Genomic DNA, 15,263 nt, shown 5'->3' on the forward strand with positions numbered 1-15,263 from the left:
CGATTGTTGCTGTTGTGATAAGGAAAATATTGTGGACTGCTTGTTGAACCAATACCACCATCTGCATTGTGATGGTTATTATTGTTTTGATTATTGCCCAAAGCTTGAATACTTTTGAGACTCTCATTCATTTGATTCTCCATCTGAACTTTCATGGAAGCAAGGTTATCTGTATTCTTAGTTGTAGCCGATTCCAAACGAATCAGAGCTAAATCATGTTCCTGAACTCTCTGATCCATAGTCTGATTTCGAGTCGTCATCAGAATTGGGGAAACTTTATCAATTAGGGTTTAGGGTTAATTGATCAAATTGGAAGAGAAATTAGTCACACAAATGACCAATTTAAAGAATTTAATTGAAAAACGGACAGTAATTGATCGAAAGAATGAACAATTTCAAAGAACAAAACGGAACAGAAAGATTGATTGAATCAATCGATTGAATTGATGAACAAAATTTACCTAGAATCGGTAGGCTTTGATACCAATGTTAGCTACAATTGAGAGAAAGAAACAATTAGAGAAGAAGTTCGGTCAAATCATAGCTGTTCGTTCTCAATAACAACAAACTGGTAGTTATAAGCGACTCACTATTACAATTAACATATTTGACCCTCCTAGTATTCACTTATTACAATCAGACCCTCAAACTATCACTATTTATCTAACAGCTAATGTCTTGGGCTTGCTTCTTTCTTGACTCAAATTTTAGGTCTGCAGATATAACATTATGACATGCTGAACTGCTGAAGCTTGTTTGATTTTGTTTTAAATCTTTCTTGGGCCTTATGTTCATTTTCTCAGCACAAATATATTTACACTGTAAATAGTTGCATATGTTTCTGTTATAACTTCTAATTATGGCATTAGTATAATTAGTAGCCTAGAGGAATAAGCACCTATTAATAAATATTTAACTGAAATATAAATAATATTAAGATATATTCAATCACCCTCTTAAAATCTAACCAAAATCTTGGTTTAAAAGGCGTGAGACGTTATGAAACGTTTAGGTCCTAAAAGCCGAAGCACGAGGAGGTGTTGAAACTTGAAAGTTCAACCAAATAAGCTTATATAGAACCAAATGATTCATCTCTCATCTATTATAGATATTAGCCTTTTAATCTAGAAAATTATTCATAGACTTCATCTTTTGGTCATTTTATCAATCTCCTGATTACCCTCTATTTTTACCAGTTTTTACTCAAATCTACATGAAGCACCACCTCAAGGCCGTATGCCTTTTTTTAATCGCCCTGCACGCATTTGCGCTTTTTAAAACAAGAACCAATCATTTATAAAACCTTGTCTCCAACTTTTATCACATGGTCTGAAAATGAAGGTAGCCATAACTTTTTCCTTAAATAAAATGAACTTCAAATTCACAAGGCACATAAAAGTAGGTATAGAACTTCACATGGAGTTAATCACCCCCCTTCACTTTCTTTTTTAACCCTAACTAAAGGCCTAAAGCTGATCACCAGTCAACAAAAAAACCAAAGCAAGAATCCCTTCCCACTTGGCCACTTTATCCCATTCTCTAGTAAATCACAAAATTCCCATCTCAATACACCTTTAAAAAAGATTATTCAAAGTCATTTTAATCACTAACTTGTCACACTGACCCGACCCTAGTGTCACTCGAATGTAATATAAGTAACTACTACAAAAATTTGCTACATGGGTCCATTCCTAGACAAAACAATAACCAGATAACAATAACATTGTCAAAAAAAACCGTTGTAATTTATTTAAGTTGAAATGAGATTAATTGACCAAATTAGCATTGTCAAAAGATGTTCTAAAGGAAAAAAAAAATGGTAGAAGGATCTTTTGCACAAAAAGATCCTAATAGATTCCAGTGAACTCAACTCAACTCAACTCCAGGGATAGAAACAGGATTACAGGAATCTACCACCCTAAAGGAACTCCATGAACATACACAAACTCTTGCACATGTGATCCACAATAAACAAACTCCTTTCTTTCTGCTTTCTTTCTTTTTATAATTTAATCCTGTACCAAACACGCGAAAGAATAATAAACGCTTATCTGGTCATCCTTTAGTTCTCATGATAGTAATGCTGCCTTTCCCGCCTTCGGTCCTGATTTTGGTTTTACCAACAATAGGCTTCCCCGAGAATGCAGATGTAGGGTATAACAGCGTGGGGTCCTCATAAGGTTTCTTGGATTTTGATGGTGGTGGGGTCAGTATCTTTTGGTTTATGTCTTTTAGAGTAACTGCACCTTCACCACACGGTTTTACAAACGCAAATGGAAGAACCACTGATGATGTAACCTTCGTTGGTGTTTGAATGAATGATTTTTTCCCTAAGATCAAGTAATGGAACTTATTTAGGATTTAAGCAAGAAAGTAGGGGTGTGAACTACATTAGCTGCACATAGCTACCTGAGATTGGGTTGCTAATAAGCAAACAGCTCGAATTGAGCTGAGCTTAAAAGAGCTCAACTAGCCTTGCGAGCGTAAACAAGCTTGCTATCTATATAACTTTTATTTAATATATTAAACATATACGAACACAACAATTACTATTAATGTGTGTGTGTGTGTAATATTAATAAATATAACCAAACAAAATATATATATCATGTTATACACAAAAAATGATAAATGATGAATATATAAAGAATAATAATTATAAATGTATACAAATAATAAATTAAACATATACTTGCATAGCAATTACTATTATATAAAAATATGATGAAAATAACATAATATATAAGAATGATAAACAATAAACGAGCCAAGCTAGAGCTTGAAAAACTACTCACAAACTGAGCTCAAGAATGAGGAGACAAACCTTTGAAAATGATGTTTTTACGGGTAGGAGTGCGGTGTTCTTGAACCAGATTACCTTGATTCATGGGTTGTGAAACACCAGAATCTGCAACAAAAATTAAACAGAAAATAGTTAAGAGAGTAACTAAATTATCGAATTATTTAATATCAAAATATGTATGTACCTGTAAGATGCATCCGGATATCAGATGTCCCAGTTAAATTCCTATATTCAAAAATTGGACCTCATGTGGTTAACATGCCAAACCGGCCAATAATAATATAAACTCAAAAGAAACAAACATACATATCATCAGGGCTAAAATGCATCCCCGAGTCATTTACTAGGCAATCAGCTAACCACCCTTCTGATGATTGGTCCAAATCCAAACCGTCATACCCGGATCCAGATACAGACATGTCATCTAATAAACACAAATTGTTAGTCACATTCAAACTGAATAAAAATTCTTACATCACTACAATGAAATTATCAAGAACCAGACCAGCAAATCCAGACACCCATTGTTCCATGTCGGCAAAGGCATCATCCAACGAGTCTACATTCTCCTAAACAATATACCCAAATAAGATTTATCAAGCAAAACTAATATCACAAAATAATAATAATAATAATAATAATAATAATAATGTGTGGTCCTCATATACAAACCTTAGACTTCAAAAAGTTGGATGAAAAATCCTCATCACAAAGTGGAAGAACATCTGCATCCAAACCTTCATCATCAAATTGCAGCATCCGTCTTCTCTTTGATTGCGAAGACGGCTCCCGACATATCTCCTTTCCCTTGTTCACATTTTCTGTTTAATCAATCGTGTAAGATTAACAGCAATAATATCCAAACTAAAACATAAATTACAGAATTACCATTGTCGGTAACTTGATAACCCAAATCCCCACAAGACCTCACAGGGGTGGTGGTTGTTTCATCAAACACATAAGAAAGATCATCATTGCTGTCTCTCACGTCGTTCCATAAGCTATTAGATACATCTGTTTACAAATTACCAAACCCCAATATTAATCATGTGCTATTAGATACATCTGACAATATCATGATTTTAAAAGCGTATAAAAAATGATCGCGAGTGTTACCTAGTTGTAACGCGTAATCTTCGTCCTTCCAATCCCACATTTCCTCACTACAATTCAGATAAAATGATACATTATATTAATATATTATCAAACCATTGAACACCTTGAATCAGAGAATTACAAGGTATTTAATTATGGACATAATACAGCAATCAATTCCTTGATTTATATAATGCATACAATCCATACAATTAGTGGTGGATCTATAACTAAGGGAACAAAAAGCTGAATTTAAATCTGACTTAAATCATAATCAATAAACACAATTAATCACCCAGTTAGCAAGCAAATCATGTATTAAATTATGCAAATCACTCCAACCAATTAAAAGTTGACCAAAATACAGCTATTAATGATATTCATATAATGCCGACTTGAATAAATAAAATAAAAATAAATAAAAAATAAAAAGATCTCTCTCCAATGCATTTGACCTTGACCCACCTCAAATCAAACACCCTGGACATACATTTGAATTAAATCAACATCAAATAGAAGAATAATAAGAGAGGATTAGCACGTACTTGAGGTTCTTATCGTGCTCCATCACAGTGGGTAATCAAATCTGCAAGCAATTGGAAGAAATTAAACACAAATCAAACAGTGTGTAGAGATTTCAATCGGAAGTAGCCGTAGAGAAGGATTGACGGAACATACAAATGAAATGGGAGCAGAAATGATGTGGGTATTTGTGCAAACCGCCGATTGTCAAGCAGCACACACACAGAGCATATTAATATGTGTGTGTGTGTGTGTGTGTGTGTGTGATTTGTGTAGTGTGAGTGGGCTTTGAATTATTATTTGGGGCTCTATTTATTTATTTATTTATTTATGAGAGTGAATTGGGATTCCATGGGAGACACACCACAAGGCTGAGGAGGGCTTCATGATACTTTTCCCTTTTTTATTTTATTTTATTTTTTTTTCTCTAACGGATAAGGCTGAGGGGTGCGGAGCGCTAGTCAGGGCGCGTGAGGGACTTCGATAGCGCCCCGGGGCGCGAGAGCCACACCACCGGGGCGCGAGAGGGGCGCGAGAGGGGCGCGAGAGCGGAAAACGAGGCAGGCGCCAGGAGGCTCGCGCGCGTGAGTGGCTGTGGGAAATGGGAAAGAGCCGTTGGAAGGCTTTAATAATGAATAAAAATATTTTTTTTTTTTTAACAAAATCATCTATATATATCACAATACATATATCACAATACATATCAAACACAACCATTCTCACATACTACAACCAAAACGAATATCACACACCACACCCAAAACCCAAAATCACCCTATCTTCGAAACCTTTTTTTAAAAACATGTCTGGAAATTGGTACCCAAACCTAGATTCAGATTACCCTTACGACGATTTATGGTCGGCACCGGAACAACCGATGTTTTATTCGGGGTCGCAACAATCATCCGGCTTTCAACCATCCAACATGCAACCGTCTACTAACTTTGTAGTTCCGGAGACACAAGAACCGGAACCAGAAGGTGAAGCTGCGGGACAAAGAAGACGCGTCCACCGGAAAAAACAACTTGCAACGGACGGGTCGGGTTCGGCTTCGACCGGAAGGGCGAAACGGAAAATCACTCCGTGGTCATCGGATGAGAAGGAAGCCCTGTGTCGGGCTTGGATAGCCATTTCTGAGGATCGGCGTTGCGGTAATTGTTTTAACGTTTTTAAAAATGATTGTAAATAAAAAGTTAAATAAAAAAGTTAAATGGCTTACAAATTTATTTACATAATTTTGCAGCCGACTACCAAAAGAGCAAGGTCTTTTGGACAAAGGTTAGGGAGACGTTCTATTCGCTCGTTGGGAGTACAGAGCGGAATCCCGATATGATTTCGGGTCGGTGGACCGAAATTAGAAAATTTGTCGGCTTGTTTACTAATCTGTTCAACAGGAACGCCGGTCGTATGAGACCAAGTGGCAGTGACGATTTGGCGGTCTATAATTTCACTGTCGAAGAGTGGAAGCAGGAGTGCCTGCGGAGGTATGGGGCGGTGAAGACGTGGGACGGTGTAAAGTTGTGGGAGAGGTTGAGAAGGTGTGCCAAGTGGGTTGAGCTGGTGGCGCCGGACCTTGATGCGGAAGTAGGGCCGAAACGGACTAAAACTAGTTCGTCTGGAGCGTACAGCACAACGGACGGGTCGGATTGCCGGGTTGGATTCGACCTAAACGTTGCGGGGGAGGAAACGTCTTCACCGCCGAGGAGGCGGCCATTGGGAAGGGACGCCAGGGGGAAAAAACCGGCTGAGGGGGAAGCCGTAAACATCAACGATCTTGTTGAATCCCTCAATAAATTCAACAAAACCCTGGAGGTGGTCTCTGTTGACAAAAAGGAAAAAAAAAGAATGAGAGATTTGGACTTCCTTGCAAGAGACTTCAGCCACCTAAATCCGGTCGACCAAATGCTGATGGAAAAACAAAAGGAACGTATCCGGAAGAGGTTGATCGAAGAAGACGAAGCCGAAGAATAAGAATAATGTTAATGTGTTTTTTTAATTTTTTTTAATTAATGTGTTTTTTTAATTTTTTAGTACTTTAATTTTTTTTATATATTAATGTGTTTTTTTAATTAATGTGTGTTTGTTTAAATAATTACTTGTTTTTTTAATAATACGTTTTTTTAATACATTTATAAAAAAATAAAAAAATAAACCGCTCGCGCCCCCTCTCGCGCCCCTCCACACCATGCCCCGGGGCGCTATCACCACTACCAATACCCATCTTATCAAGTTTCTCTCTCTGCCACACGTCACAATATTATTGGATGGCGCCCCCACTCACGCCCCCTCTCGCGCCCCCCACACCCCTCAGCCTAATAAATATCTTTCTTTAATATAAGTATAATAATATTGATTTTGTTTGATCAATCTTTACTTTTTGAAGAAAAGGGCAAAAGGCAACATGTTTCTCGTTATTTTTAGTTTAATCAGATTATTATTATTATTATTATTATTATTATTATTATTATTATGTGCATATGTTAAATAAAATTAAGTATTTTATTGAAGTAAAATTAAATAATAATAACAATAACAATTTATTAAAAAAATGAAAATTTGGAGTTAAATAATTTTAATTGACTATTGGCAAATTACTCTAACAACTAACGAAATGTTTACTGATTGTTCCATCTTTTAGTATATTTGTCCCCAACAACCCACGATTAATAAAATCAGACAGACGTTAGTTTCCAGTCAACAAAAAAACGTTTTTGCTGGAAAACTCAATCTTTTTCGCCAAAAAACCCAACCTAAACGCCACCGCCATGTCCACCAACCTACTCACCATCACTTGAACACCACCGCTAACCACCATGTTGACCCCCCACTTTTCCCCTACTTGAGCACCACCAACTAACTCTGACGATGTGACCAGGGTCCATCGACTCAATAACTCGGTTTTTAATATAGTTTTTTTAAAGGTCTGATCTAAAGGTTAAAAAGAGGTTCGGGACAAAATATTGAATTTTCAGACCAAAAAAGATTTTTTTTTCGGCCTAAAATTTTTTGCCATTGACTATTGGCGTTCGGATTCTGTTAGCCGCAGATCGTTGGGAGAAAATATTAAAAGGTGAGCTCGTCTGCAGACATTTTGTTAGTTGGGCTGTTAGTTGCCAATAGTCAATAATTATGATTATTTAAATATAATTCCCTTAAACAAATTATATGAATTGTTTTGTGTTATGTATATGTTGTAAATTTTGATCCTTATGTTTCAAGATTTACGAATTTGGTATTCCGATGCCTTCATAAGAAGAAGTTGGAAATATGTTACGTTCATGATAAGTTGACATATTGTTCTACATGTTAACCATAAAAAAGGTTTATCAAACACAAATCAAAGACAACAATGTTCATTATAATCTGCATGACTGCATAGCTTGGGTTAGGGTTTGCTGTGGCATGCTTATGATACAAGTAACCACTTCAATTTGACAAAGAGTTCAATTTCCACAAGGTAACAATGAATAATGATGAAAATAAATTTTCTACTACTTAGTTATGATGAAGTTTTATTTAATTATCATTTGAAACTAAGTTTTTGAAATAACAAATGAAAAGCCCTTGTTGATAAAGATAGATATAATATATAATGGTTTGAGTAGTTGATGAATACAAGTTAAAGGTATGATGTTTGCGTCATGCTAGAGGAACCTGGAGTTGAGAACTACAACGGTCCGGTCCTCCTTCAAGTATTCCTTGGACGATGCCAAGTAGCACCACTGTAGGTTATAGATCGACGGTTGGATTGATGCCAAGTAGCATATCCTCATGGTCCCCGCTCTCATGCTATCGTGATGGAAATTACTTGGGTGACGCTTGTGAGGTCCAACCTAAATTCTTTTGTAACCATTTTGATATTCTCTGGGCCTCCTGGTGTCCTAGCCACACCTATGACCCCTATGTATCAAGTGGTCAAAACGAAGGGAAGGATCCAAATTTGTCTAGGCCGTATTTCTTCAGTTATCGAACTTTGTTTTTTCGTCCAAAGCTTCTAAACATTCATTCTTTTGAGTTTGACTAAGCTTTTTGATAATGGTTAAGTCACCAATGTTTGTTTTGAATAAAAGGCATTCCCAAAGTGGAATGATTATTTAAAATAATAACAAAAAAAATTAAATAATCTTGTGTAAATATATTTTTATAAACTATCAATAAGTTTATAAAACCTCACAACTTAGTATGATTAAGTTGCTATCAATTTTTAATGGATTCGTCTTGCAGTTCCATCATCTTCAATATTGATGTAGAATCAACATGTAACTATTTATGAATCAACCTTGTTAGTTCTATTGTCTTTAATCTTCATTATGTATGATTCATTAAACACTTAATCTTTAGAATCAAGTTGTACAAAACATGTTGAGACAAACCTTAAGCGGTCAACATGCATGGGGAGATGTTTTATCAGCTTTTTTAAGAAATATATATTTTTTATACATATTTAACATGTATAATACACAGAGACACAGAGTTCTATTAATTTTTTAATCAAAATCTTGACTTTATATTTAACCCGGATGTGAAATCATGCGGTTAATTCACACGTCTTTCTATATATGATTTTTGGAATGTTCAAATAAGAGTAAAGGGGGTGAAGTGTGTAATACAGGAAGACATGGGGCTGGCATCTACCCAAAAACAGAGGTGGTACCTTTTCCATAAATATCATTTTATTTATTTTTATCACTACTTATTTAAAATTTTACATTTACACTACTTTACTTATTTATTTAAAAGAAAAAGAAAAAAAGAAAGAAAGAGAGGTGTCTTGAGTTCAAACACTACATACATAGTCAAATATTGAGGTTTCTAACATTTCGGGTGTGGTTTTCTCATCTATAATGGATTTCCTTCCGATGATGAAATGAAAATGATCACATTGCTACCTCTGCTACATTTTTATCTTAAAAGTTAAAACGACTCCCTAAACTTTATTTTTGTTTTCTATTTAATGTACCATTTTGTTATATAACATTATATATGTATATATAGGGTTAGGTTAGAATAAAAACCCACTTGAGTTGTGAAAACTTTATAAACTCATTCTCAACCACATGTTTTTAATTAAAGATTAAATCATGTGGTCCACAATTAAAGTTAATAAAAAATGTAAAAGTTTATTTACATTTTCTCTCTCCTGAAAACATATATAAAAATTACTAAAAAAATATAAAAAAAATAACAAAACATTTTTTTTATGTTTTCGATGTTTTGTATTAAATGTAACAACATATATTACTTGTTACAAAAAAAAATGATGTTACATAGGGTTTTCACGGATTTTCTCAACTCAAGAGGATTTTCAAACTATACTTCTCCTATATATATGTATATATATATATATATATATATATTCAAACATGTGTTGTAGTACCATTTAACTTTTATTTACGTTTCAACATATATTTTATCACTCGCTGAGACATGTTAGATATAACATAGTCGGAACACAAATAAAATGTAACATTAACTTTTGATAAATGTTATATAGTAACGTAGAAACAAATAGATATATGCAATCAAGTATTAAATTTATGTGAATTATTATATTTTAGAAACTATAAAAGCATAACTTTATTTTAAATAAATATGTTAGTAATTAATAGTCTTATTATAGTCACATCATTGTAAATATTTAGATTCACCTAATAGTCTATATTCAGGAAAATTGGATTTTCATAATCCCAACTTTGTGTTATTGGCCGATAACAATCTCAACTTAGTTTATTCCTACTAGTGATCCCAAATTTAAAAAAGCTGGCTCTCAATGGTCCCCCGTTAAAAATAACCTAACGGCGTTAAGTTTTTTTTCCAAATTTCAAAGTTGATTTTTTAGGGCTTTTGATCGGAAAGAGAATACGAGTCGATTAACGTAAAAATTAGCTTGAAATGATTCTTCAAATGGCTTGATTAGTGCTTCAAATCAGGTGTTTGAACTTCAAATTAACAAAAATTAAGTTGGTTTAAGTATCGTTTCGAGCTAATTTTTACGTTAATCGACTCGTATCCTCCTTCCGCTCAAAAGCCTAAAAAATCAGCTTGAAATTCGGAAAAAACTTAACGCCGTTAGGGTTTTTTTAACGGATGACCATTGAGAACCAACTTTTTTAATTTTGAGACCACTGGTGAGAATAAACTAAGTTGGAATTATTATCGGCCAATAACACAAAGTTGGGATTATTAAAATCCAATTTTCCTATATAACACAATTAACAAACATATGAAACAACTAGAACAGTAGAACACCAACGAGCTTAGTATATAGCATGCTTGACAAGTTCGTCAAAGCCAACAGATCGAATTCTATTTTTAGATTGTGATCCCACTCCACCTAGTAAAGAACTCTTAGCATTTCTAGGACCTTCTTTACATGTTTTGCTCAGTTTTGTTTGAACCCGTAGTTGAGCTTCTTAAATTTATTATAACTGGGTAGACATACTTGGCGTGCAAGTTGTTTAAATTGGCAGTCGTATAGTTTATCAACTCACAAGGTGCGGCTGCAAGCCGACGTCAATTCGATTGGTGTCGGTTACGACATCATAAATAAGTTTTTTTAACATTCAAATTCAACAAATTAACATAACAAAAACTTCACATTGCAGTGGTGAACCAATGTAATTCGGTTGATTTGGGTTAAGACACTGAAACTAAAGCATAAAATAAATTCGTTCACACCCAAGATACAAAAATTAAAATTTAAAATATTCAAAACAAAAAAATGCGACAAACACAAATCCGCGTGTTGCGGCCATGAGCTGACGCAAATTTGTCTGAAATCAACAGACTAAAAGAAATGCACTTAAAAATCATGGTTGCACCTCAAACTGACACGGGTTTGGCCAGATTCAACGGTCTCGCGTCTCGGTACTAAATCATAAAAAAAAACTTTCAAATAAAATTGCTTAAAAAATCAAAAACTAAATCAACCAACTTGGTGTTGCCACGTGGACCAATAGCCATGTTGCGGCACCAAAGTTCAACTTTTATCTTAACTAGTTTTTCAATCCGGCGCGTTGCGCCTGGCAGCTGACAAAACTCAAGCGTTGAAACGCGGGTGTTGGTAAAACCCGAGTGCTACGACGATGAATCGACACGAATTCATTTTGTATCGGTTATGTTCGTTAGAGCATAGACATTGTTGGTAAAGTTTGAGCGTTAAAACCCAAAAAATTAATTTGTTAAATTAACATATAAAAAAAACAAAATATTTAAAACTATGATTATTTGGTCGGCAAACCCAGGCAATGTAAAATACAAGTGTTATCGGTCTCGGGCATTGTGGCAGTAACTCGACACGAATTCGATCGGTTTTAATTACGCTCGTTAAGACAAAGCGGAAAGAAAAATAAATGTGAATGTGGACCAATGGCTAATGGGGGGTCGTCGAGCGATAAACTTGCGCGTTGGTAAAACCTGATCATTGCCAGTCACAGGCGTTGAGGCAACGAGTTTACTCGAATTTGGTCGGTTTCCGCCAGCTTCGTTATGGTATCGGAACTAAAAGAAATTGACATTTGGTTAATTTCCCTTACGTTGGTTATGATAACTGAACTAAACAAAAAAAAAGTCACCGACTAATACGATGCCGCCAAGTGGTCCAATAGGGCACTTGCGGCACAAAAGTTCTAATTTATATATAGTAGTAATGCACCCTTATATTTAGAGACTCATATTTAATCTATTATATTTTGTTGTGAGTGTGTATAAAAGTAAAAATTTGTTGAACGTGAGAGGCTTTGAAAATAAAAAAATGAGAGTGTAGAATACAATATCAACTACAATACCAATCTACATAAGTAATGTTGTATAATAACAAAGAAAACAACCTAATAATATCAAAAAAAGAATCAAAATCAGCAACAAAATAATAACAACAAATACTTATAATGTCTCATAAGAAAAAACTTAATAACAACAAAATGTAAATCAACATAACATCTCATAATTGGAAATCAGCAAATAACAACAAAAAATTATAAAAACAAACCTAATAAAATAACAAATCAATTCTCATTGTTTTTATATTAATAATAAAATACATTTGATCTTAAAATCTCTTTAATTAAATTGTAAAAATAAAGAAAAAGAGTGCACCCTCGTATAAATTTTCTTTAGTAATATAACTTTTTCTATCAAATTTCGAAATAGTATTTATGACACGTACGCAATAAGTCACGTGGTTATAGCTGGTTGGAACTGGTCACAAGTGTTGTATGCTGATTGGGTGTCTGGTGAGGACCGTGTTACACATGTCATGTAATATGAATATGGATAATACTGGTAGGTACACAGTTTGGGCCGTATTAATTATACAGACAATGGGCTGTATGCATTAAATATTTTTGGCCCACGTACGATACCAATTCTGTTTTTTGCTTTAAATAAACTAATAAATATCCTTAAAACCAGCATTAATATCAACTTGTAACAAGGTTGGTGATTTCATTATTTCACTTACAAGAGAAATGGACTTCCACACATGTAATTTCAATAATTTAAAAAAAAAAGTGTGTAAAAATGTAAAAATGTTACTGGGCGTGGTATCAATTCACAATGGATTTTAAAAATCAAATTCTAAGGCCTTGGAATCGGCGATTCCAAGATCCTCGGACAACAACCTTGTCGTTTTTTTCCAACTTGGCCATCATTATTCGCCAAGGTCCAACTCAGTCAAATGTCGGAGTACTCGGGACTACTCGGCCTCCAAGTTCAACTCGACCACCAATATTTTTTTTCTAGTAAAAATTTAAAAATAACAACAAAACATAATTTTTTTTAATTATGTTCTTTTTTTCATATGAATTATGCTTATTTTGATGTGAATTATGTTTGTGTTAACATATATATAATATCCATTAATTATTTTATGTTATATTTATCATATCTGAGTACAAGCCGAGTACTCCCTACAAGGGGGTCGGCCGCCTAGGGACCGTCAACACTGTCATAAACACATGCAAAATAGAATAAAAAAACTAAACTAAAAGACAATATGGAGCTATTTTATATATTGGTATCGATTGTAATACATGGGTTAATAATAAAATAAAAACAATACAAAATAATATAGTAATATAAATAATTACACTAGATGAAACATGAGAAAAATACGATTCACGAGTCACTTAATGCTACAGTTGAATTTTTGGATACATTTTGGGCATTGGTTTAACCATTAAAACTGAGGTAAAGACTCTTTTATCATTCAGTCCTTTGTTGACAATTTATCTTATTTTAAAATTTGACTTTTGACCGGTCATTTTTTGGTCTTAATCAACTTCAACAATTGCAGGCCTATGTACTACCATCTCTATTGGGCCCAGTCAATAAACATGTTAATTGTAGATTTGTAGGTAGAGGATTTGAGTAGGTTGAGTAATGAGTGAAAATACGTAGCTTTTAACACTCATGAAAAACTTAAACATGGTGTAGTTTTGATGAAATAACATAAAACTAACGGTTACTAACCATATCAAAGAGGCATGCATCAAATATTCAAATGGTAAAGGTCAGAGTGGTAAATTAAAAAATAAAACATGAATGCTGAAGTAATAATCGATTTGGAAGTGAGATATTGAAAAGAAATATATATTGATAGTGAAATTCGATCGAAGCACCAGACCAACTCGATGGGTCAAGCGCCCAGACCGACCCAACAAAGACGGTTCAAAGGCTCTCCACTAACCAAATGTTTTGATCTGACGGGTTGGTCTAGTCTGGTTCTAAGAAGTAAGAACATTGATTTTTTAGAACACGACATATAGATCAATTGACACCTTGTCAAAAGTTTTTTTGAGTAACTTACTATCATTTTTTTAACCGGGGTCTTGTTTATCTAAAATTTTACAAATAATACAAGTTACATCCTTAGTTGGCTTGTATGATAGGTTTCATAGCAAATACAGTAACAATTGTTAAATTACGTCAACTCAATTTGTAAATACTCTAACTAAATGTGTTTTTATTTTGTACTCATAAGTTTACTGGGTAGCCCAAATCAGCCCCATTCGGCCATTTCTATTCCTAACTGGGCTGCTAAGGATCTAGGCTTGGGAGCTGCCATTGGGCGTGGGCTTAAGTCTAGAATAGACAGATATGCGTATTCAAAGGAAATGCCCATTGATTCAATACACATATTAGCCCAAATCTACCTCTGAATCGATAAGAGAAAGAGTGTGTTTGGTTACACCTCTTAATGGCTGATGAAACCTTTTAATAGTTAAGTTTCTGTGACATGTTGATTGATTCAGATGCTACCTCTTAATACGTCAGGCCTTTTATTAATTCATCACTTAATTGCCAAACAAACCCTTAAAATCAGAAAGATTTCTTATTTAATATAGGCAATTAGGACTCGAAGATGTTAGCCGATAATATGAAGCGATATCAGTGGCATAAATGTATTTTGCAAATAAATTGTTGTTACAATACAATTGGTAATCAAGAGATAAAGAACTAAAGATTGGTATAAGAAGAATTCACAGGAAAACGGAGATTAATCTCAAATCATTAGCTATCGTTTTTGTTTCCTTTTTGTCAAGGGGCTAAAATATTACCAATGTTACGCTTAACCCCTCCTACTTTTACCAACTTGACTCAAACCCCCTAGACTATTACACTTAACAATTGTAACCATTAATTAGTTATGATTGATTGGATTGCCTTAGATAGCTCCTCAATTATCTCATTTACTTGTATTACTTATAGATCATTGAATCATTAGATTAGTAAATGAATATCATTCACTTACATGGTATCACTCTCCTTAGTCTGATCTTGATCATGCCTCCAGTCCATCCCTTCCTTCACCCTTTTTTCCCGACCGGTCGATTATTGTTCC

The 15,263-nt window shown here is 34.2% G+C and overlaps 1 protein-coding gene across 2 annotated transcripts; it reads right to left on the reverse strand.

The window, feature by feature from the left end:
- Positions 1-1,979: 1,979 nt before the first annotated feature.
- Positions 1,980-4,691, reverse strand: LOC143583312 (protein XRI1-like). 2 transcript variants are annotated; one of them, XM_077065649.1, is made up of 10 exons: positions 4,577-4,691; positions 4,444-4,484; positions 3,920-3,966; positions 3,692-3,817; positions 3,476-3,624; positions 3,309-3,372; positions 3,110-3,227; positions 2,988-3,028; positions 2,825-2,908; positions 1,980-2,330 (listed from the first exon to the last, which is right to left on the reverse strand). In XM_077065649.1, exons 2-10 carry the CDS (start codon positions 4,464-4,466, stop codon positions 2,056-2,058), a joined length of 927 nt encoding a protein of 308 aa, XP_076921764.1. In that variant the 5' UTR covers positions 4,467-4,484; positions 4,577-4,691; the 3' UTR covers positions 1,980-2,055. The 2 variants fall into 2 exon arrangements, with proteins under 2 accessions (XP_076921764.1, XP_076921765.1); XM_077065650.1 differs by having other exon boundaries at positions 4,444-4,690.
- Between the last annotated feature and the right edge of the window lie 10,572 nt (positions 4,692-15,263).

Source organism: Bidens hawaiensis, unplaced genomic scaffold (genome assembly GCF_021521415.1).
Source record: "Bidens hawaiensis isolate Kalapana, Puna unplaced genomic scaffold, B.hawaiensis_p1.1 tig00032359_1, whole genome shotgun sequence".
NCBI lineage: Eukaryota > Viridiplantae > Streptophyta > Magnoliopsida > Asterales > Asteraceae > Bidens > Bidens hawaiensis.